This window comes from Prenolepis imparis, unplaced genomic scaffold, assembly GCF_030444845.1.
Source record: "Prenolepis imparis isolate NDT839.2.m4 unplaced genomic scaffold, iyPreImpa1.0 SCAF_12, whole genome shotgun sequence".
NCBI classification, from domain to species: Eukaryota; Metazoa; Arthropoda; class Insecta; order Hymenoptera; family Formicidae; genus Prenolepis; species Prenolepis imparis.
This window is the reverse complement of record NW_028141170.1, coordinates 9,320,206-9,343,242: the sequence shown is the minus strand read 5'-3', so window position 1 is coordinate 9,343,242 and position 23,037 is coordinate 9,320,206. Positions and strand designations below refer to the sequence as shown.

The following is a 23,037-nucleotide window of genomic DNA, read 5'->3' as shown; positions in this document are numbered from 1 at the left end:
TTTTAAATATATATTTTAAATATTTAAAATGACAATGTGGCCTAATTTTTTTTATGGTTGATAAAGCAGTTTTCATCGAAATAATTTATCGACCGCGCCGATAAAGTCGCGATCTGTCACCAGTCGGCAGCACCGTCGATTTTCGGGCATAGTAGAAGTAAGATGGCCGCCACCGACTCCAGTTTATCTAGTGAAAATCCCGCCAAGAAGGAGGATGAATTCAACGAATTTTACTCAGAGGTATGCGAGTTCCCATTGATCCTGGTGTCTCTTTATATACAACGCTGCCGACAAAACAATACCTGACTCTTTGTTCGTGAGTAGTCGTAAATAAATTCGGAGTAGCGACTCCGTCAAATGTTGCTTTGTACTAGCGATAAAATGACGAGAAATTTTTTCACAGGTAATTCGTGTTTTATCTTCGTCTTTTAAATTCGTATACATAATTATATTGAATATTGCAAACAACATTATTGTTGCAAATGTAAAGGTTTGATGTTCGATGCTCCTAACCTATACAAACAATGTTTGTGTTGGAATTTCTCAATGTTTTGTTTAAGTATACAGAGTATTCTATTATTACAACGTCGTATTTTACGAAACTTATTGAATATTATTACAGTTAAATATCTATTTTAATAATTTTCCTTAATATCATAGCTATTTAGCTCGCAATTGCATTTTCTGTACTATCTTTATATTGGAACTAAATATGACAATGCGCTGATAATATATTTTATTTATTAATAGCGTCTATTTGTTAAAAATGGCTTGCAAATAGTCATAACTGTATTTCTTTTCTCTCTTTTAGTATGAAAATTGTATTCCTTAATGTAAACATATATTCTATATTGAATATTATTGGAACAAATTTTTCAAAATATTTTGCTTTTCACAGTTTGCTGAAAAAGGTTGACAAGTATATAAAATAAATTACATATATCTACTATAATATAAGTTTGTTACATTGCATTGTCTTGAAATTTTCAATAATATTTGATTATAGTAACATTATTATTGTTATTTTTTTCTTGTCTTTTGTTAATTATATAGAATTTAATTAAAATACTACACTTATTATAATCATAACAAAATTTTGTTATATCTTTCTATAGGTTAAAGAAATCGAGAAAAGAGATTCTGTGCTGACGCCTAAACAACAAATTGATAGATTATTGCGACCTGGGTCATCTTATTTCAATTTGAATCCATTTGAAGTCTTACAGATTGATCCAAGCACAGCAATAGATGAAATCAAAAAGAAATACCGTCGTGTAAGTATATCCATCTTTTCTTTTTTCTCTAATAAAAGATAAGTAGTACAGTTTAATGTCGTGATTTTTATTATAGATGTCAATTTTGGTACATCCTGACAAAAATCAGGATGATGCAGAGAGAGCGCAGCAAGCCTTTGAAAGTAAGTGTAATAATAAAGGATATATATTATAATGCAACAAATACATAACAAAATATCTCGTTGATTACAGTTGTTAATAAGGCGTGGAAAACTTTGGAAAATGAAGAAACGAGATCAAAATGTATGGATGTCATTGAAGAAGCAAAGGCTCGGACTGATCACATGGCAAGTATCTAATTATTTATTATAATTTATTTCTAATTTCTTTAAAGAGACATGTCACATAGCATATGCTTTATTATTTTTATATGACATATAATATTGCATTTTAAAGATTGCAGAAAAGAAGAAAAAATTGAAAAAAGAAGGAAAATCAGAGAATTCAACTCCGACCCTCTTGGAAGAAGAAACCGAGGAAGGTTACAGGCACGCAGTCTGGGTTATGACGATGAAGTTGTTTGCTGATATGGAGCGAAGGAGGTTAGTTTACAATCTTTATTTTAAACAGAAAAAAGAAATATATTAAAATATTAATTTCTCTTTTAAATTAAAGATTAAAATATTAAAGCTGTCATAAATTAAGTTTTCCTTTTTTTACTTTTTTTTAAATTAAAATGGATGCTATACTACTAGATATTTTATACAAAAATAAATTTATTTAAAATAATCATTTTTTTCGCAGACGTGAATTGGCCACGAGAGACGCAGAACAGCGCAAGAGAAAGCGCGAAGAGGAATTATCAGCAGAAGCTCAAGCGGCGTTAGAACGCGAATGGCAACGAAACTTTGAAGAATCTAGACAATCACGTGTCGATAGCTGGAAGGCGTTTCAGTCCGGTACCAGTGCCACAAAGCAGAAGAAAACGAAGAAGCTGAAGGCCTTTAGGCCGCCGAAAACGAAGGCGGAATCGCGATAATCGTCGTACCCTTTTCTTCACTTTCAACGTGCGGATTCTGGTTTTAGTCGACGCGATATTTTATCTTAGAGATTTTCTCGCAGCGCGTTAATGTAGATAGGTTAAGTGATCCAGCACACCGCGATAATCCAGCAATCGATCAACGTACTGGATCATTTCAATTTGGAACTGAAAGAAAGAAAGATATTGGACTTCAGAATACTTTTTATTGATTCTAAACTATTCAGTTTAGTGAAAGGTAAAAGTTTTTTCATTTTGTCCATTATTAACCTAAATGTCGAGTTTCTAAGAGATTCTCACACTAATCAGTTTCACTAATCTATTAAAAAGAATAACTTATTATACTTTTAACTAGAATGCATCTCTTTACTTTACTGATATAAGAAGATTATCACTGAAGTTTCTTGAATCATTTATATTTTTTATGAATTTCAATTTATCATTATTAATATAACATATATTAACAAATTTTGAAGGAGTTGGGGTGAAATTGATCGCAAGTCCACTTTCTTACTTAGATAATCGTGATTTGAAGCCAGAAAGGTTTTAAATATTGGTGTTACGAGTAAAACTGGTGTTACGAACAGATACATATTTTTGCGAGAAAGAAAAGATATATAAAAAGAGAACACAAGCTATTGGATGAAAAGGGAACTTGTCTCTTTATAAAACACCGTATATATACGAGTTAAAAATAAGTTTCATGTGCGTGTCGCAGTCTTACAATGAAAAATTGCCGTTCATTTTGAAAACAATGTAAACTGCACAATAATTTCGCTAGAATTAATTGTTCTTAAATTGAAACATTTAAATTTTATTTTAATTTTTTCGTTTACATCGCATTCAAAGTGCCCGGCTCGACTCATTTTGTATCTAAGACTCGCGTTTCCTCGCAAAGTTAATTATTAAGAAGTTTTCTCGCGAATTCCGCGATTGCGGTATTCACGATTAACATGTGTAAAAAAAAGGAGGAAAGAAAAGGAAAATTTCTCCGAAGCATTGTACATTTGCAATATCAATGACGTCATTGCGTGACAAATGTCAATTTTATAATCTACGTCTACGTGTGTCTCGTGCTTTTACTATTAAACATACGATCGTCCATCTTAAGGAAAGTAAAGTTGGGTGTATATTATGATGAATTCAGAAATCAGGGAATTTTGACGACTACCATGTTTTGGACGCGATAAACGGCAAGAGTGCACGAATTAATATTTAAGAATGGAAATTGTTACGAAAAAAACGCATACAGATTTCAATATTTATTGTAGCAAAACCATGTTTGTATCTATGATACAATAATTCAAATTTTGGAATTGTCAAGATATGGTATAAATTCATAACTCAAATCTTTATACTATTCTTTTCTTTATACTACTAGAGAAACGATTCTCTTGGCATTATTGCAAGGGACTCGATTCTGCACTGAATAAGATCTCGAATTATCGTGATGCCATTTGAATTTAAGCTCTGCTATTCAAGTTATACGATATTGTGATAACTCGTTTATCACTTTGCGAACACGATATCGATATTATATAAACAGTGTACGACTGCGAAGCTTCATCGAGATTGAAAATAGTTCGAGCTTTGAAATCAACTGTGAAATGTGAATATATACGTATAAATTGTTTCTAAAAGACTGTTTACTGCATGTGACTTCGATACAGTGTGTATATCCTATTCAACTGCATTAAAGGATCTTCCATTGAATCGTAACTGCAGCAGCGACATAAGATTATCCACTTAAATTATACACTCTGTAATAAAAGGATACATACGATCGTGCTTTCTCGTTCTTCACATCGAAATTTCTACAAGGAATATACATACATATCAAGGTATCCTCTAAATTATCCTAAATAATTATAATATCTCTCGCCTATAGAGATTCCTCGATTTATCAGTTTGGAATTGATAATAAAAAATATTTGTAAAACTACTTTCTAAGATAAAAAAATCAAATCCAAATTGATTAAGAAATCGATATAGATAAAAGAATACATTATCATATCTTGAAACTTTTCTTTTTGATGTCTTTATAATATTAAAATTTATCGTGTTGAATGTCTTTATAATATTAAAATTTATCAAGTTGAATGTCTTTATAATATTAAAATTTATTATATTAAAATATATATATAATTATTACATTATATATAAATATATATATAATTTATATTTAATTATTACATTATATATAATTATATATATATAATTTATATTTAATTATTATATTATATATATAATGATATATAATATATGTGACGTTAAAGAGATTTGTTTTTTCATAATGTACGCGGAAAGATGTCTTTTATTAACAATAAGAAGTTCGCGCCATGCGCTGTGATTGAATATAAAATTTAAATGGATTGACTTGCGCGCGCATTCCCACAGGTTTACCGCTTCCGGAAGAGCGCGCCAATCACAATCGTATCAACATTCCGAGCAGTGTGACATTGTACATACGCTCGACAGTCCGACATACAGTGGATACTGCTGATTTTCGACGAAAAAGTCGCGACTCAAGTGATTTCGTCTATTAAAATCGTCCCTACGATGCAGCATGATCTCGATGGAACGACAAAAAGCGGAAGCATATCTGGAAGGATTACTCGGAGATCTCCAGAGGGTGAAAGACATTCGAAGAAGGGATGTGCTGAAGATCATGTGAGTTTCAAAAATGGACTCTCTTCCAAATTTCTGAATTCATGATAAAAATATCAAGAAGAGAGAAAAATACATTTCTAACTCTAACCTACGTTTACATGTATGTGCGATTGTGATCTCGTATTTTTCTCTTTTCGTGATATTTCGAGAATGCTAGTAGTTAAAAGTCGCAGAATGTGTGTAAAATGAGAACAAACGAGAGTTTCTATATCATTTTTAATTAGTCATTTTATAACATTTTATATAATTTTCAACCCAAATCATGATCATATACAACATGCGTATTTAATTATATATGTATACACATCTCTTTATATATTTGACTGGAAGAAAACAAACCAGCCATGTTTATTATTATGAGAGCCGACCTTCGCGGTTATGTGCTGACTTACAATTTGTAAATATGTAGTATTTTGGTGACCAACTATGTGCTTTGCAATGTAGTAGAGTCATACGGTAGCCGTGACTATTATATCTTGCTATTGAAGAAAATTGTCGATGCTCTCATCGTTATTATCGTCGTAATCCATAATTGCTGCCTATTTTCTTTTTTTTTTTTTTTTTTTTTCCTAGTGTTCGATCTTTTTAAATCTCTGAAGAGATTTAATAGCTATTTGACATATATAATATAAATGTAAGAAAAAAGGAATTAAAAAAAAAATTTTTATTTTTTTAAAATTCCTTTTCTCTTACATTTTAATTATATATCAAATTGCTAATTAAATTTCTTTGGAGATGTAAAAATATCGTAAAGATCGTATAAATTTTATATATATATATAAAATATACACACTGAGAGAATTTTCTCTTAGAATTTGCCCTGAAAATCATGGTAATCATGGGACAATATGATGTGGAAATAATTTTATGAGAATTTCTTTGATTAATATTTATCAAAATAAAAATAATAATATCTATTATAATATAAAATATAAAATATGTTTGATTAATTTTACTATGCAGTTTAGTAAAATTAATCAAACATGTTTTATATTTTATTGTGATAGATATTATTATTTTTATTTTGATAAATATTAATCAAAGAAATTCTCATAAAATTCTTTCCATACTATATTGTCCCACGATCACCATGATTTTCAGGATAAATTCTAAAAGAAAATTCTCTCTGTGTATGTACATAGATTATATGTATATTATAATTTATATAAATATATATATATATATAAAATATATATTATATTATATGTATATACACATATATAAATATATAAAATTTATACGAATCTATTATTTTTTTGAATGTTAGCCAATGACGTTGTGAGCATTAAAATGTAAATTTGCTCGTCGGAATAATAGCATCGTTAAAAAGAAGTACATCGTTAAAAAAACAAATCTAAAATCCGGGGTCTCTGCACTCGCTTACGATTGAATGCACTTCACGTGACTGCTTTACAATTCACAGAAGATGCGTGAATAGAATTTTAGAAAGCAACTCTGCGAACTCATATTTATAGGCGCACATATAATCCAATAACTCGAAGTGTTATAAAAAAAATAACACATTGTTAGAATTTCTTTAGATAACGCGTTAGGTACTCATTTATATTTATCATTCATATTTATCAATTTTTGAATCGACTGGTAGACTTATCATAGAGTTTTATGGAAAGAGGATAGATGATCGATTATTTCAAAATCCAAAAATGTTTCATATCGCATAGGAGAGGGAGAGAAAGAGAAAAAGAGAGAGAAGAGCATTTATTTGCATGCTTATGTACTTACATAAATTTGTATACGTGCACATATAATCCAATACCTTGAATTATAAAAAAAAATAACACATTGTTAGAATTTCTTTAGATAACGCGCTAGGTACGCATTTATATTTATCATTCATTTTTATCAATTTTTTAATCGATTGATAGACTTTATCATAGAATTTTGTAGAAAGAGGATAGATGCTCGATTATTTGAAAATGCAAAAATGTTTCATATCGCATAGGAGAGGGAGAGAGAGAGAAGAGCAATTATTTGCATGCTTATGTACTTACATAAATTTATATATGACAACTGTTAGCGTGCATCAATATGCATCCAACTACTTACCGGTATATACATATATTGTGTCTCACGCGATGCATTTGCGCTCTTGCGATCGTTGCACGCGATTGTAAAACGCAAGTAAAACGCAACAGGTAGCAGCGCCTTCCGCGTCCTTTCGAATTTTCGTTGCAGTTCTTCTAGATAGATGCAAGATGCATTTCCGCGCTGGAATCGAAAGGGAGAGAGAAATCGCAGAACTAGCCGCGGCTCCGTGAGATCGCGAAACGAGAGGAAACCGAAAGTATCAAACGATCGATATAATAGTATACTTGTACACTATTATGCACGTATTTATCAGATACAGTGCGCGTAATAAATGTCGTGGACCTGAATATAATTTTAAAATCAATTAAGATAAAAAGAGACATTTGAATAAAATAAATTATGACGACAAGATAATTTCAAGAGAATTATCAATATATAATTTCCATCATTTTTACTTAACGTTTTCGCTATGTATTTATCATATTTTAATTTAATTTGTCGTTTATTGCGAAAAAAGTTACAAAAAAAAAAAAATTTTATAATATATTTTGCAACACACGTTTCAATAAGTAATCAACAAATGTAATACCAAATACAGTAGGATTATCTGTCAAATAAATCAGACTGACGTTTGACGAACTTGAGACACGTGTGACTGAATAAAGAATAAAATATTAATCCGGTTGATTATGGGACAATATATATAGGTTTTATAAATATATGCGGGTGAATCATGATGAGGGAAATTGCGGCAATAACATTGACCACAGGCTCGATAGAAACGCGCAGTTAGATATTATTTCCTGTGACATTGCTCGCTTTTCCTCCGGCAGTTATTCAAATTATTCCGATATCCGCCTCCAGGCGTTTTGTAAGAAAAAAAAGCAAATAGCTCGATGATGCATTGACGTCACGAACGCGCTGCAATCATCGCTGCAATGCAATTTATATGTCGTTGGGATATCGAGTCAGAAAGGGTGAAGGGGTCTGTGAAGATGCGGGACACAAATTTTATATTTTATAAAATTTAACAAATATTGATTAGACATTAATGAAATTTTAATGGAAAATCGTCAATCAGACTTTAATGGATTTGAGGGGGGAAAAACTGTAAAAAATACATTGAAAGAACTTTGTTATAAAATTTGTATAGCCTTTTAGCTAATGTCTTATCAGATCTTGTTACTCGGAGATGCGTTTACGAGATTTTTTTTCAATTAAAAATTCTTTACGTAGTATTCAGATACACATATAGATGATATTAGAAAATTAAACTCCATATGAAAACTGAAGAAGTATATTTTTCATTTTATTTTAATATCGTCTTGGTTAAAATTCCTCGGATATTTCTCGGGATGTCCAATTCCGTCATACATCACTGATCCCTCACATTATACGGTACGCTCACACATATACATATATATACGTGACCTCTCTTCGATACCAATGCACACATATGGAACAGGTAAAACGATGCCACACAAAGGCACGTTTCTACACACACAATCAAGAATTCTGTGTATTGTTTATCTGTGTGTGTGTATATACAAGAGAAGGAAGAGAACATGGCGCACCAGTACGCGCATAAATACACACGATCAAGTATCGCATTATCGTCTGCAAATAAAGGAAAAGAACACGCGGCACCGCTACATGCAAAAATATCGTATCGACTCGTTCGTGTCTTGCGAAGTGTTGTATGTACGACGAGATTGGACATCCGGAGATATATCCGAGGGGATTATAAATGAGATAAAAAATATTAAATTAAAATAAACGAAAACATTTCTTCAATTTTTATCGAGCTCTTTGATTTTATCCATATATTTGTATCTTGAGTATAAAAAGAATTTTCAATTAAAAAAAGTCTCACGTAAGAGCTCAGTAAAATTTAATGAAACATTTATTAACCGAAACGTTGTAAAAATGTTTGCGCATTAGATAGACAGATAGAGAGACAAACAGATACGACAACGTTCTACACAAACGCATACAGAGGCGAAAAACATGCTACGCCAGTTCTACACACGCGTGAATCTTTGTGTATATGTGTGTGTATGTGTGCAGGCAGGTAGAAGGAAAAGAATACAGCAAGCAGAGTTACACTCACCCGCATACAACACACCTTTCACATAAACGGGCAGCATGCAAAGAACACGCCGCACCAGTTTACACGCGACACACACATAGATATACACACGCATACAGGTTCACACGTAGCCCAGGCAGGTGAAAAAAGATATCTGTACGTGCGTGCGCGTGCACAGGTAAGAGCGACGAGCAGCGCAGCGCGACACTCGTCCGGGGGCCACTACCTCAGTCAGTGAGGTGGTGTTCACCGCCGTGTGTGGTGTGCGGCTCCTCGTGGTGTTCTCTTCTTCTTCTTCCACCTCCTGCACCTTGCACCATCATCACCCTGGGGTTAGTGTCAGGTATAGACGCACCAAGACGGATCCTGTGGCCTTGCGGACCAAGAGCGGACCTTAGGAACCGCTCTTTCGCTCGCTGTCCCTCTTCGTGTCTCTCTCCTTCTCTCTATCTGGTATCGCGGGTAGCCTTGACGGGCGCCAGCCAGACTGGACATCAGGCGCTTAACCCGGCCTGGCCTGGCGAACACACGTGCGCCGAGAGAGTTAAGTGAAAGAGAGACTCGGGTTCTTCGCGAATTCGTCTCGGGGAAAATTCTCGATTCCTAAAGATAGTTCGAAGGGGAGGAAACGATAGGATGTTCCATCGGTGATCGGGTGCGTGTGGCAACGCGAGTGCCGAGAGGATGTCGACGACGGATGTAGTCCACATCGTGCAGCAGGGAGCCGCCACTGACGAGGACCAGAGGTAATCTCGCTCTTTCGCTCTCTCTCTCTCTCTCTCTCTCTCTCTCTCTCTCTCTCTCTCTCTCTCTTATCTTTCTCTCCCTTAAGATTTATTTCGGCCTGTACATAAACTTCACGCGGTGAAGGGCCTTTCCCCGAGTCGGGAATCGGTGAAATATGGTGCAGGGTCTCAAGGATAGGGGGATGAACGTCTTTCATTGTCTAATATTCATATCGGTCTTTCGAGATAGAAAAGAATTCGTGAAAAATATTATAGTTAGTCTATTGTTTGTTGTACAATGACTTAATAACGCGCGTGCATCTTTAAAGTGCAATCTGGAATTTTTTAAATCTTTCAAATCTGAAAAGAGAAAGCTGGAAGACATTTAAGGATTCAGAAAAATTAGATCCTGCAGATACACAGGTTGGAGTTTTAATGTAGCTATCGGCTTCCGGTTCAATAACCGGTTTCATATTTTCTTATTGTGAAAATTACGATAAAACCATAGGGTTTCTTGTTTACTTTGCAATAAGATAGAAAAAAATAGTGGATATTATATAAAACGAAACAATATAAAACGAAATCGATTCGATTATATAATTTCAGCTGAAGAAGAAAATTTAATCGCAGATTTTTAAAATAGCAATCCTGTGGTGACAAAATGACAGTATTTCATTTCTTTCGATTATTCTTTCTTCTAGCTGGAAATAATGATTTTAAAAGAAAAAGCAATCTTTTAGAAACACTTTAGACACATCTCTCAGCTGCCTTTCCAACATAATTTAAAGAATAATTTATAGATATTTACAATACAAGAATATTAGATGAATATTAATTTTTATTTTACAATATATATATACAATATATATTTATTTATTTATTACAATATGTATTGTAAAATAATAATTAATATTTATCTGTGTTCTTTTATTATAAATATCTCTAAAAATTATTCTTTAAAGTCAAATTATGTTGAAAAAACAGAGATGTGTGTAAAAATTGTTTAAAAGAAAATTAGGTCTTGTAGATAGGTGTCTTTATATGATTTAGACATATTTCTAATCAAATTAATTTGAGTATAGTCGGTCGAAATATTCGACGGTGGTGAAGGTTGCGAGTAACAGTCGCTTCATATTCAGACATCTGATCATGCGTTTCATATTGCAGATAAGTGGTGGGTTGTTAAGAGAGGCAGGAATTTTTGACTCGAATAAAATGAGGAGAAAACGATGAAGCGTGGAAAAACTTTATAACGGATAAACGGGAGGAAACGGCATTCCGTAGCGCGAGATATTTATTAACACAATATATATTTATTTCAATTATGTTGGAAGACGAGTTATTTGATTGATAGAAAGATTATGTATCATCTTCTTTATATTTTATTTTCCTTTCTTTTCATACTCAAAAGAGTGCAATGTAATTTGTGTTCAATGTGTGATATTTCAATTTATTTATTTATATCTTTTCTGTGACTTATCACTTATTACTTAATTATTTTTGCTATATTATTTGTGCTATATTTTTTATATCTATTTACAATTTGTGTTGTATAGAGATAATTCGCGTGTAATTAGGGGAATGTCTTCTTTATCTAGCATGCAGTTATCATTGAAAGTGTTCTTTTGACATATATAAATGAATTTAACATTGCACTTTCATGAAAGATATCTTATTCGAAAATCTTCTGATCAATTAATTTAGCTGTCGCTAATTTGCATATATGAATCGTTTTGTACGCTTATCGTTATTACCGGTGAATGCATTATATCACAATATACGATATAAAATACTTCATTTTCCAGAACTTTGCTCCAATCTACAAAAAAGAAAATTTCGAAAAAATTCGCAATCTTATATCAATTATTTTTATAGAACTTTAATATAAATTAATTTTTTCTTTTTATAAATCATAGAAAATAATTTTTATCTATAATCTATTCTATCTTTTTTTAATAACAATTTTAAAAGTATTAAAATAAAAATTCAAAATGTGTTTTATTTTTAAAGAATGCTTTCTCTTTTGAAATCGTTTTTTAGTTAGAAAAAATTAAGATTGAATGAAATAAAATACTATAATTTTGTCACTACAGGTTGACATTTAAAAAATCTGTGACCAAAATTTCTTCTTCAGCTGAAATTAAATCGATTCGATTACGATTTCGACTTTTATTTACTCACACATCTTGCAACGTAAACGCTTTATCAGCGTTATTTGCGTTACACTTTCTACTTGTTATCCGTAGCAGTAAAATCTGATGAACAGGCAGTCAACTTGACAGCGACTGTCGAATACCGTCGTCAAATCGCCGTCGTTCTCGCGAAACCTGTTTCGACGTTATCCAGAATTGTTCTGTCGTCTAAGCAAAGTATCTCGTTCGCTTTGCTCTATTCGCAAAGCGGATTATGAATGTATTTATTCCTTTCCGTTACTTGGCTCGGCAAATATGAATCGTTATCTGCCACCAAGTTACGAGGTGATCTTAATTTCTCACGCTAAAAGTGGAATGCGTAGTATTAATAGTGGCAATGTTTATAAGTCTGATAGAGAACTGCTAATTATATTTCTTTTCATACTTTTTCGAGAGAGAAATATGTAAATGTGTGCACAAAAATTGAGAAATAATTTATTTTTATTTTCTTGTTTAAGCAGATTAAATTCTTGAGACAGTTTGTCGATGTTCTCTTGAATGTTTAAAGTTTAAAGTTGTAATTTGTAAACTCGTGATTCATATTCAGGTACTCGCTATCGGAAGGTCTGATGAAAGATCGAATCCACATGTCATGCACCTGTTGCACGAATGACTGTATGTACAAATCGGGATTGTTGCGAAATCGTAGAATCATTTACAAATAATGTTGAGAAAATCATTGAAGAAAATATTTATATTTGACTATTTTAAAATACATAGAGAACAACGTTAAATTTTGCAATTGCCGAAAGTACAAGTTGTTGAAACTAATTTTTAATTTAAACTTTATGATGATATATTGAAGAATTTTATTATTCAATTCTATCAATATAAAGTATCGATAAATTATTATGTCAATGAATTATTAGATCATAGGTGAATGTGTAAAAAGAATTACACATGTATTTGCTCTCTCAAGCATTTTACAGAGTTTCAACAGCGGATAATCTTCCGCTTAAGCGACTCTCTGTGGCGGAACGAGCGTGTAATTAGACACATTCTTGCATCTCTTCGTTTATAATGCAACTCCGCCGTGTAATTTGCTAATATTGCAGCACGTGTAATTTCGATCCTCAGCTTGCCTCACATCTCGCATGCTCTCTTACGGGCCTTTAATTGTTAATATCGAAAATCGCGCCTCCACTTAACGTAGTACATCCGAGGGAATCGCGAGCCTAAACGATAAACTCTCATTAAGCTACCCACGCTTATCCGTAGAGACCCGGCGAATAAACGACGACGAGAGAAAAAATTATATATTGAAAATTGTTTCGTATAATGTCATGATTGTAGCTTCAATCAATAAGCAGGTTCTCCACCTCTTCAATCATCCTGCATTAGATTTTCTTCGACGAAGAGGGGAAAAAAGCCGCGCGAGATTGGAGAGGGAAACTTCTCAGAGAGGAAACTCTCGACTTGCTCATGACTTGACATTAACCGGTAGAATTAATTTTCCTCTGGTATCTTTCTCTCTCTTCATCATCGCTTTATGAGACGAGAGACGGGGAGATCAGGGCTATTTACCTTCGCGACGAAGAAATCGGAGAGAAGACGACAAGGCGGCGTATAAAGACACTCGGGGACACATAGATACACACCATATTAGTCACGTTTCTCGATGGAGATACTGTCGTCTCTCTCTCTCTCTCTCTCTCTTCTACCTTTTTTCCTTTCTCCTCGCTCTTCCAATGTCAATGACTGCTCCCTTGGGGCTAGCTGTGACCCCCCGTGTGAACGAGTCTCGTCTTTCTGTGTCTCGCGAAGCCGCTCAGCCGGAATGGCGCTTTCACACGAAGGTGGAAAGAGCGAGCACAATGTGTGTACTCGCGCATAATATTCGACGCTTCGTTATATCACGCGAGTAAACGCGAGTTATATTAGGCTATACGAATATCCCGACTGTGCGAACACACTATCGCGTTAAGGGGGGACTCATTACGAGAGCGCCTGCTCTGAAGAACGTTCCTCTTCTGAACAATAAATTGATTTTTATCTCGAATCTCCATCCTGAAGCTCATATTATTCGAATCATATATGATACATAACAATTGTTGAAAGATAAAATCGGATAAAAAGATAATAATAAGCGAAGATTTAATATTTGCCTAATTAAGATATACAGTCATTTTTGGATATGAAGGACCCTTTTATCATTGATAAGAGAGACCGAATAAGAGGCAAAAATCGAGCAAGGAACGCGGAAATCCGATCGCGAATGTCCGGTATCGAATAGGCTCGCGGATTACTTGGAGAACGGACCTTAAACCTTAAGGTTGAGTAACGGTTCTTTCGGCGCGCGCGTTTACATGCGCACACATACCTTACCTACCTACCTACCTACCTACCTACCTACCTACCGTGTGTCTCTCCGACTCCGGGGGGAAATCGCCATTTCTGTTGCCGAAGCGTCGCGAGCACGAACGATGCAACGAAAAGCGTTCCTGGCGAACCTGTCCTGGTCCCGCTTCTTCGCTCAGCCAAGGCAGGGTCGACGCACCGAACGTGACGATATTTTGACGTGCCTCAGGCGGACTTTGCTGTCGCGAGACTCGACCCGGCACGTGACTCTCGCTCGATTCGCAGTTGCGCAAGGTAAACCGAGTCGCGAAGGTAAATGAAGTATAGAGAAGCTGAAGAAATATAGACGTTCGCGTTGTTCGTGCTTGATCGTCGGCTTTTCTTCCGAGGATATTCGAGAAAAAGGGGAGTCTTTGCTGAAGAGAAATAAAGTAGTACGGAGACTATAATGAGTACGCAGTAATGAAAATAATATAAATCGTATTTTTTGCACTACAATACATCCTTCGCGTCCTAAAATGAACTTATCTTGGTTATATGCTTATCTTTTCATTAAGATAACGTCCGCATATGATAATTTCTGTCGACTCTCCTGTCATCTATACACTCTTTTGCCTATCGTATTTCTTCTGACCGTGACTCGAATTTTGTCGTCTCGTGCGTAGTTATAATTAGATGTATAAATAGAAGATCCCGTCCTTGTAATTGCGCAATTTGCCCTTTATTGCACAAAGCAGGATAATAATTTACGTGTCGACCGATTCAGTAGCACAACATTCCTGTGACGCATTCCTGGCAATTTAATTAACATAATGGCGGGAAAATTATTGTTTCGCGAATGACAGACCGCACACGAGTATTCCTTCTTGCTAATTATTTTTCTTTTCTTCTTTTCCGCTCCAGATTTTGTAGTTACGCGGGGGTAAAAAAACGTCTTCGTCATCCTCGAGACATGATACTCCGTACTTAGATATTGACCCGCGCGACCTGATTTTCCCCTTTCCATTGAATCTCTAAGACATCGGAGTATCACTTGAATATAAAGCAAATGACAAGTTTCTATTATTTCAAAGTTGTGGTAAGAAGAGAAGGGCCAATTAAGGACTAAAAAAATTTGTCAAGCTAATTGTTCATTCTCCTTTGCCGTGTTATTCGATTCTACGTATTAATTATGCTTTTAACTCCTACGTGATCCTAGATCTTTTCACCTTCCTCACCCTTTTTCCTTTCTTTTAACTTTCACTTTCTACGAAGTTGATTTTGTTGGGAAAAAATTATTCTATTCACATCATGCTTATGTGAATATTATAATACCTTTCAGGATATATATGTATACATAATTATTCATGATGAGGTATTATAAATGTAGTCTAACGCTTCTCTTCTCTTCTATTTATAAATTTATTTTCTATGCATCAGATCTTTTAGAAACATATTTATTTAAAAAATTAAAATATTCGAATTTACTTTTTGATTAATTTCTGTGTTATTCTCTTAAATTTGCATTTCACTAATATTAATTTTAACTTTTTGACGTTTCTTTCTCATTTCATTCTAAACTGTTTCGTAGCTTTTTTAAAACATTTCTTATACTCAAATGTTTTCCAGTAAAGTTGCTTATTAGGTTCTTATCGCGCGTAGAACCACCGGCGTGGAACTGGAAACTGTTGATAATACCGTTTAGCAACCGAGTGTAAAAGTCCCAACAACTTTAACTCATTATATGATACTTCGTTCCAGTAAATCACCATCGATATCGATATCGGTGTGTTATGCAACGCGAATTCTATATTCATTGATACAAATATTTACAAACGTCGATATAGTAGATTATCCTTATCTTTTAGACCTGATAACCGGATAACACTTGTTTTCACATAAATCTACGCTGTATGTACATACATACAAAGTAGTTTAGTTACTCTTCCTGATCCCTGAGAAACGTATTGATTAACGATTAGACGCGCCTTTATAGTACAGCATCCGTTATCCAACGTGATTACGATGATTAATGAGCCGATACGAATCTGTCCTCCCACGTTCAAACTTCCTCCGCAATCGCGAAGGATATGTAAATCATCCCCATTCATCCAGGATGCTTCTTTACATAATTATTTCTTTTTTTTTTTAATAAATATTCTTTAGTCTCCTTTGATCTGTCGTTTGCGTTCTCCAAAATTCAGAGAGTCCAGAAAAATCCCGCCAAAAATTTGCATTTATCGAATCAGGTCGATCGCGATGGAAATCAAACGGAAAGGCCATGGCGTCCAACGTCATTTGTGGTCAAACGTCATTTACCACGAGAGAGAGAGATGGAGAGAGGCATTATTGTCGTCTAATGTACGTCCAGGCACGCCCCCGCTAGCTGGGGCCCGACAAGAGAGCGAGTCGCGGCGAAGTGAGGCGAAGCGTGCCGAGGGGCCCCATCGACCGCGCGGGCCCCGTCGTCGATCGGCGAGATCGCGACGAGCCGAGCTCTCGCGAGGTGTTCTCCTCTGGACCACTCTCGCGTTTCCTCTCGCCGAATAATCCATCGATTACACGGGGGATTATGTGATTCGAGCGCGCGTGTCCGCTTCCGGTCTCCTGAGTCTTGATGACGAGACTTGGCGATCGATCGGTCCGAAACTGGTGTTCCGAAGTGGCCTAGGTACGTCCGCGAATCCGGCTCTGTCATCGGTGGTTTCTAGGTTGAGTGTGTAATTGAGTGCAGTGTAGTTGCGGGCATTGTGGATACGTCGAGTGAACGTCAGGCTTTAACAGGGATCCGAATAATCGGGAAGATTGAAAATTTTGTGGAATACCTAATATATTTGTCGCCTTTTGTTTCGATATTATTTTTTCATCTTTTAAATATTTGCTTTCACTCCTTAGATAGAAGCATAGCATCTCTTTTATGTGTCTGCTTGTTAGTTTTATTTATCAGGTCATTAGTTTATTTCTTATTTTTCTAATTACATTTATATTTGATATCATAAACACACTATAACAATATTAAATGTATTTATTCCAAATATTATAAGATTTACATCCTATATCTCTTTGAAATAGTGCAAGGAAAATGATTCATCTCTTTGATGTAAGAGAACGAGATAGAAATTGGAAATAAAAATCCAAACTCATTTGTTATTATGATGAGAAAACTTGTTATAAATTATACGAGTTTAAATTTATTCAGAAACGCATGTGAAAATAGAGAAAATAAATTCCGTATAATTTCCACCTTTAGTTGTCAAATGCAGAGAAATTGATTGATTCTCGCTGCTTTCAGATGATGATTCTTCCTCGTATATTACGCGAGGCAAAAAACCGAGAAAAATGTTTTATCACGATGCGAAAACGCATTAAATAGGTTGGCGCCGGCGTGATTGCTTTCAACCGGTACAGTTCGTCTTTTAAGCGTATCTCGTTCCTCAGAAATGGCAGTGAGCAACCGGATGTGCACGCCTATTCGCGTTTAAATTCCGCATTAATGCGAAGCGCTCATATTTTACGCAATCGAACGCTTCTTCAGCCGAGATTCAAGTATGGACGGGAAAAAAGTGCATTATTATTCAGTTTTATTTAGCTTCCTCATATCTTATCCATTTCTTTCATATCTTCTTTACATTCATGATAAAACCTACTCATTACGTGTGAAATTTACTCTTAATTATATCTTTAATTAACAAAAATTGATATTAATTCAATTGATATCGCTCCTCAAGAAAAACTTTCTTCTTCTTCATTTTTTTTTATACAGAATTAACAAAAATGTGGATCGCTATTTCAGGAGTATATTGTACTCATCGAAATGAGTAAAAAAGTCATATAAACATGTCTAATAAAAATGATTTTTTAATTGGTCCTTTTGTCCTGTCAGGACGTTTGACAGATGCATGTTTGGAAAACGATTTGTTTATTTTGTTTGAGATATGAAAATTATTTTCTACCATTTTGAAAATAAAATAATATGCTTTATAATTATCTTGAACTTTAATTCAAACATGATTGACATAACGTGAAAATGACGTATTTTTAAACATATGTTTATATGAACTTTTTTGCTCATTTCGATGAGAATATGCTCCTGAAGTAACAGCCCATATTTTTAATACATTCTGTATTAATAAATCAGTGTATCTTAAAAACAATAGAAAAATATAGTGTACAAGAATTTTTTACAAAAATAATTGTAAGAAAGATGCACTTTCGGCTTAAATAGTGCGAAATGTAGAAAAGTAGATAACAAATAATATTCCCTCGATCGCGTATTCGATCTTGTTCGAGACGCTGTCCTGTTACATCGCCGGATGTGAGCGCAATGACTGTTCGCAATGAGTTTTCTCGACTGTCAGAGACGGAAGTGAACGAACGCACGACCAGGTGCGTAGCTGCATGTATGTACATATACATATATGTACATTCACGCGATCGGCATAGCGAATCTTCCGTCTCGCACACACATACATATCATCTTAATTTATTCTATCATATACATATAATACATATACGTCTTTTTTTTTTAACGAAGCATTCTTTGTCGTCAAATTGAATTTCTCGGCGCGAAGTCGTCGGCTCTGTTCGCCATAAAATTATTCAATGGAAACTCGCGTATCTTTCTCTCTTCCTCGGCAAAATAGTGACTCTAGTATCGCCAGGTATGGAAATTTTCTTCCTGGACCGGACGACGAGTTACGCTTATTGGTATTCTAATCGTTTGCTAGTCTATTGCTATTCCCTCGCACGATATTCATTGTTCGTACCTGATCCGATCTGGAGAATGAGATAGAGAAGGAAAGAGTATGACTTGAAGGGAAAAAGAGAGAGGCAGAGAGAGAGAGTAGGCAAAGTAGGAGAGTAGACTGCATTTCATTATTCTAACATGCTAAACCGCAGAACGCGTTTTATGAAGTTTTTTTTTTTTTTTCATGAATAAGAAATGTATACATACATAAAAAATGAGCATTGTAATATACTCTACGAGAAGAGAATTGATAAAAATAAATTCTTAGAGATGAAAAATTAAGAAATGACAAAGTTGACCAAGATATCTCGAATTTAACGAAACTAAACGTCGCGCTTTCTCACTTTTAGCCGCGCAAACTTGGGAGTTAGCGTGCTAATTTTTCTCGTACACTTGACGGAAATCGGACATGTATACCTGGTGAAACACCCACGAGACTTTGCGACGTTGTTGGCAGTTAAGCGACGAGATTAAGCAATCTTTCGCGCGTGGTACGTCGAATCTTTTTATAACAAAAGGAACCTAGATACGACCGTCCGTGAGTCATCGTGACAGCAATCAGTCGGCGCAGTCGTGTTTCGGAAAGTTTTCTTTCTCTTCATTCGTAAATATCCCACGGTAATTTATTATCCAGTCAATTAAATACTCGTTGAAAACTTGTTTCGATTGTCGGAGGAAAGACGGACTGTCTCTTGTCACGATTTAATGCGATTACCTGGTGCATATTAAATATTGTTATAAAAGAGGTAGGCATTTTGTGTCAGTGCATCAGTGTTGGGTTATCCTCTTTAAAAGGATTCAATGATATTTCTCTACGTTTATAATTTATTTATTTAGGAGATTTTGTGATGTGAAAACTATTAGGAATGTTTGAAAATATAAATACAAAATCAGACAGGAAAACTAATAAGAGCCAGATATTAAACGCAACAAAATTGTTTTTAATTTCCTCTTTAATTATTTTGATTTTGAAATCATTTTATTTTTTAAATTTATTAGTTTTTAACTTATTATTTTAATTTGAAGAGACAGAGAATAAAGTTCGCGATCAATTGCATAATAGCACTTGTCAGCTGCGTGACATTTGGAGTAAAAATATATTCTCTCCGAAAGAGAAAGAGAGATTATATAATTTGCATAATAATTATAAGCTTTAAATCTATACACATATAAGAGACGAATTTATTTTGCTTTCAACTTCTCTCTAAATCTTAATTTGTACGAATGCAGTTTTAAAAAACCGGAATGAAAGCTCATGAAAATTGATTCCAATTGCCCTTCCGGATCGGATATTCGCACGATGAATCGAACACGTTTTATCTACTAAATCTGCCTGCGTAAGTGTGAGAAGAAAAAATGCATTAATACTGTAGTTAACAGCGTGTTTATATTCGCGTTCAACGAGGAAGAAAATCTGGCGGCCTGCAATTTTTGCTACCGCACTCGAGTGTGATGAAACGGTTGTTCATGATTATAATGGAAAACACGGTACGTCACGTGCGTCAGTTGCGTGAATAAGTCGCGCCATTAAGTCGAGCGCCAGGATGACGACGACAACAAGAAATCGCGCCGGTGTGATCGAGATATATCTTGGCTCTCGCAAACTCGTTCGTTTTGGCCGTTCGATGAATAATCGCGTTCAGATATATATACGTATATGCAACGAACGACGCAGCAGCTGATGGTTAATTACCCGCGCTGTCGGCTGCAAGCAAACAATAATTAAACGTAACTACGTATACAGGCGATAAAATCGCTTGGTCGCGCAAAATTCGACGCCCAACAGAATTGTTTAACGCTTGAATAACGTTTCGCTATGTGTGTTCGATTCATCTAGCTTCTATTCAGCGATCGAGAAGGATTTACCGAAGAAACTAATCGGGAGAACGATCGCGATGGGGCGGATAAAAATAGGAACGAATTAAAAGAAATTGCAACGAATTTCAAGTGTGTGATTTAATAATATTTTTAATAAGTGTGTAGTTTAATAATAATTTTTTTAATACTCGGTTCTCTTCAGCATCTATTCTATCGCGGTTCTTCGCGAGCTTCGCGAAGTTCAGAGCGCGATAGGCCGACTTGGAAGGTACTTGGGGGATCTCCTGCATCCGGCTTTGTGTTCGCAGGAGGCTGAAGGCTGATCTACAGTACCTGAGAAGAAGGGGACTGCTCAAGGCGTCCAGCAGCAGCAGCAGCGAGCTATCCCATCAAGGACGCAAATGCGCGCGATGCGGCGCGCTGTTCGGTAGATTTTACAACACCGGTGCGAGGTGCACGCGTTGCAGGCACCGCGTGTGCCGGCAGTGTCGCATCGAGATCGGGAACCACGCAGCGGGCGACAAAGAAGCCGAGTGGATCTGCAACGTTTGCTACAAGATCGCGTAAGTGCCTTCTGGAAATAATTTTCTCGCTGAAAACTCGAAAATGTCGAAAAAAATTAATTTCTCTTATTATTCAATGACAATTGAAATATAAAAACTGCATTTTTGTTCGTTATATTATTGCACAGAGAGAATATGATTATAGTATTGTATGATGGAAATCTGATAAAATAATATTGTATCGTGTAAGTGTCTTTAGGAAATAATATTCTCGCTGAAAACTCGAAACGTAAAAAAAAATTAATTTTTCTAATTATTCAGTGACAATTGAAATAAAAATTAGCTCTGTATTTTTATTCATTATATTATATTGCACTGAAAAAAAATTTAATTAGTATTTTATAACAATATATTTTAATATGAGGTTTTCATCATATTAAAATATATTGTTATAAAATACTAATTAAATTTTGTGTCTCCTGGAAATAATTTTTTCGCTGAAAATTCGAAACGTCCAAAAGAATTAATTTTCCTTATTATTCAATGACAATTGAAATAAAAATGAGTTCTGTATTTTATTCGTTATATTATATTGCATAGAAAAAATCGAGGGGTATCTCTAAGTAATGCGACAGAATGCATGTAATTATGTTAATAATTACATGCATCTTTTTAATTAATAATGCCTCTTTTTAATTAATTTTAAATGAAATACAATATTTAAATATTAGTATTGTTTAATTTAGTAAGAAAAATGCAGAATGATTATAAAAAGAAATGTTAAGAAAGATAAATTTATGAGATATTATTGTTAAATCATATAGTATATCATATGGGTGTGTGAAGTTGGAACCCCTATGTTATGCTATCATAATTCTGTTAAGAGTTCTGAGTTATTTAGAACCATAGGAAGAGTTCTTGATAATTTTTAGAAATAGTTCCGGTCATTACGATAACGAAAATCAGTTTCAAAAAATAGGGGTGCCAACTTCACATTTTTTTACACATCGAGTTCTAATAGTTTTGAGCAGAGTTTTAAGGTTCTTTTAAATAGTTCTATAATTCCTGATTATTTTTTGAAAGAATTCTGCAATTTTTAGATAAAAAAACGTACCTATTTTAGAAATATCTTCGATATCGAAAGTATGTTTTTTTATCTCTATAAAAATTGCAAAACTCTTTCAAAAAATAATCAGGAACTATAAAACTATAAAACAATTTAAATTTACTCACCTCACGGTTGCTCCTTCGTTGCTCGATGCCTCGCCGGACCTCCTTCTCGTAAAAGTTTCGAAACACTTGCACTCGCGTTATTTTTTTTCGTTCGCAACGCGCGGCGACGCCCGAGTTTTGCAGGGGCTTATCGAACGAAGATGATCAAGAGAGCGACTTCGCCGCGACGTCCTGAATAAGTCGCCGAAGGATGCAGCGAGACGAACATTGAGCGAGATTCACGATCAACGAGATCAATTTCACGTATGCGATCGCGATTACGATGTCGGTACGTGCAACGCGATCGGATTTATACGATAATTAAGACGCTAATTAATACACTCCTTTCGCGGACCGGCAAGAAGCGCGTGACCGTTCATCACGGACAACCGAAGAAGAGCACTGGAGGTGGAGTTATAGACTGGCGCTGCCATAATCGGAACGCGCAATGACCAACGACACGTCGCGACAAATCGTAGTG

General features: G+C 34.8%; 2 protein-coding genes across 4 annotated transcripts in view; both read left to right on the top strand.

The window, feature by feature from the left end:
* Positions 1–106: 106 nt before the first annotated feature.
* LOC145944075 (dnaJ homolog subfamily C member 8) lies at positions 107–4,758 on the top strand. 2 transcript variants are annotated; one of them, XR_014426614.1, is made up of 7 exons: positions 107–240; positions 1,116–1,274; positions 1,351–1,417; positions 1,488–1,582; positions 1,692–1,837; positions 2,040–4,115; positions 4,672–4,758. XR_014426614.1 is itself a non-coding variant. In XM_083052090.1 (6 exons), the coding sequence occupies exons 1-6, from the start codon at positions 163–165 to the stop codon at positions 2,272–2,274; spliced, it is 780 nt and encodes a 259-aa protein (XP_082908216.1). In that variant the 5' UTR covers positions 107–162; the 3' UTR covers positions 2,275–4,169. The 2 variants fall into 2 exon arrangements, 1 of the variants encoding a protein (XP_082908216.1); XM_083052090.1 differs by lacking the exon at positions 4,672–4,758 and having other exon boundaries at positions 2,040–4,169.
* A 51-nt stretch (positions 4,759–4,809) lies between these two features.
* LOC145944073 (uncharacterized) overlaps positions 4,810–23,037 on the top strand; it is a 54,434-nt gene continuing 36,206 nt past the window's right edge. The window contains exons 1-2 of one of the 2 annotated variants that reach the window (XM_083052087.1): positions 4,810–4,944; positions 21,150–21,404. In XM_083052087.1, the coding sequence (XP_082908213.1) occupies positions 4,841–4,944; positions 21,150–21,404 (359 nt within the window). In that variant the 5' untranslated portion in view covers positions 4,810–4,840. Of the gene's footprint in view, positions 4,945–9,310; positions 9,829–21,149; positions 21,405–23,037 lie in introns of those variants that run through there. The other variant, XM_083052088.1, reaches the window with a different exon arrangement.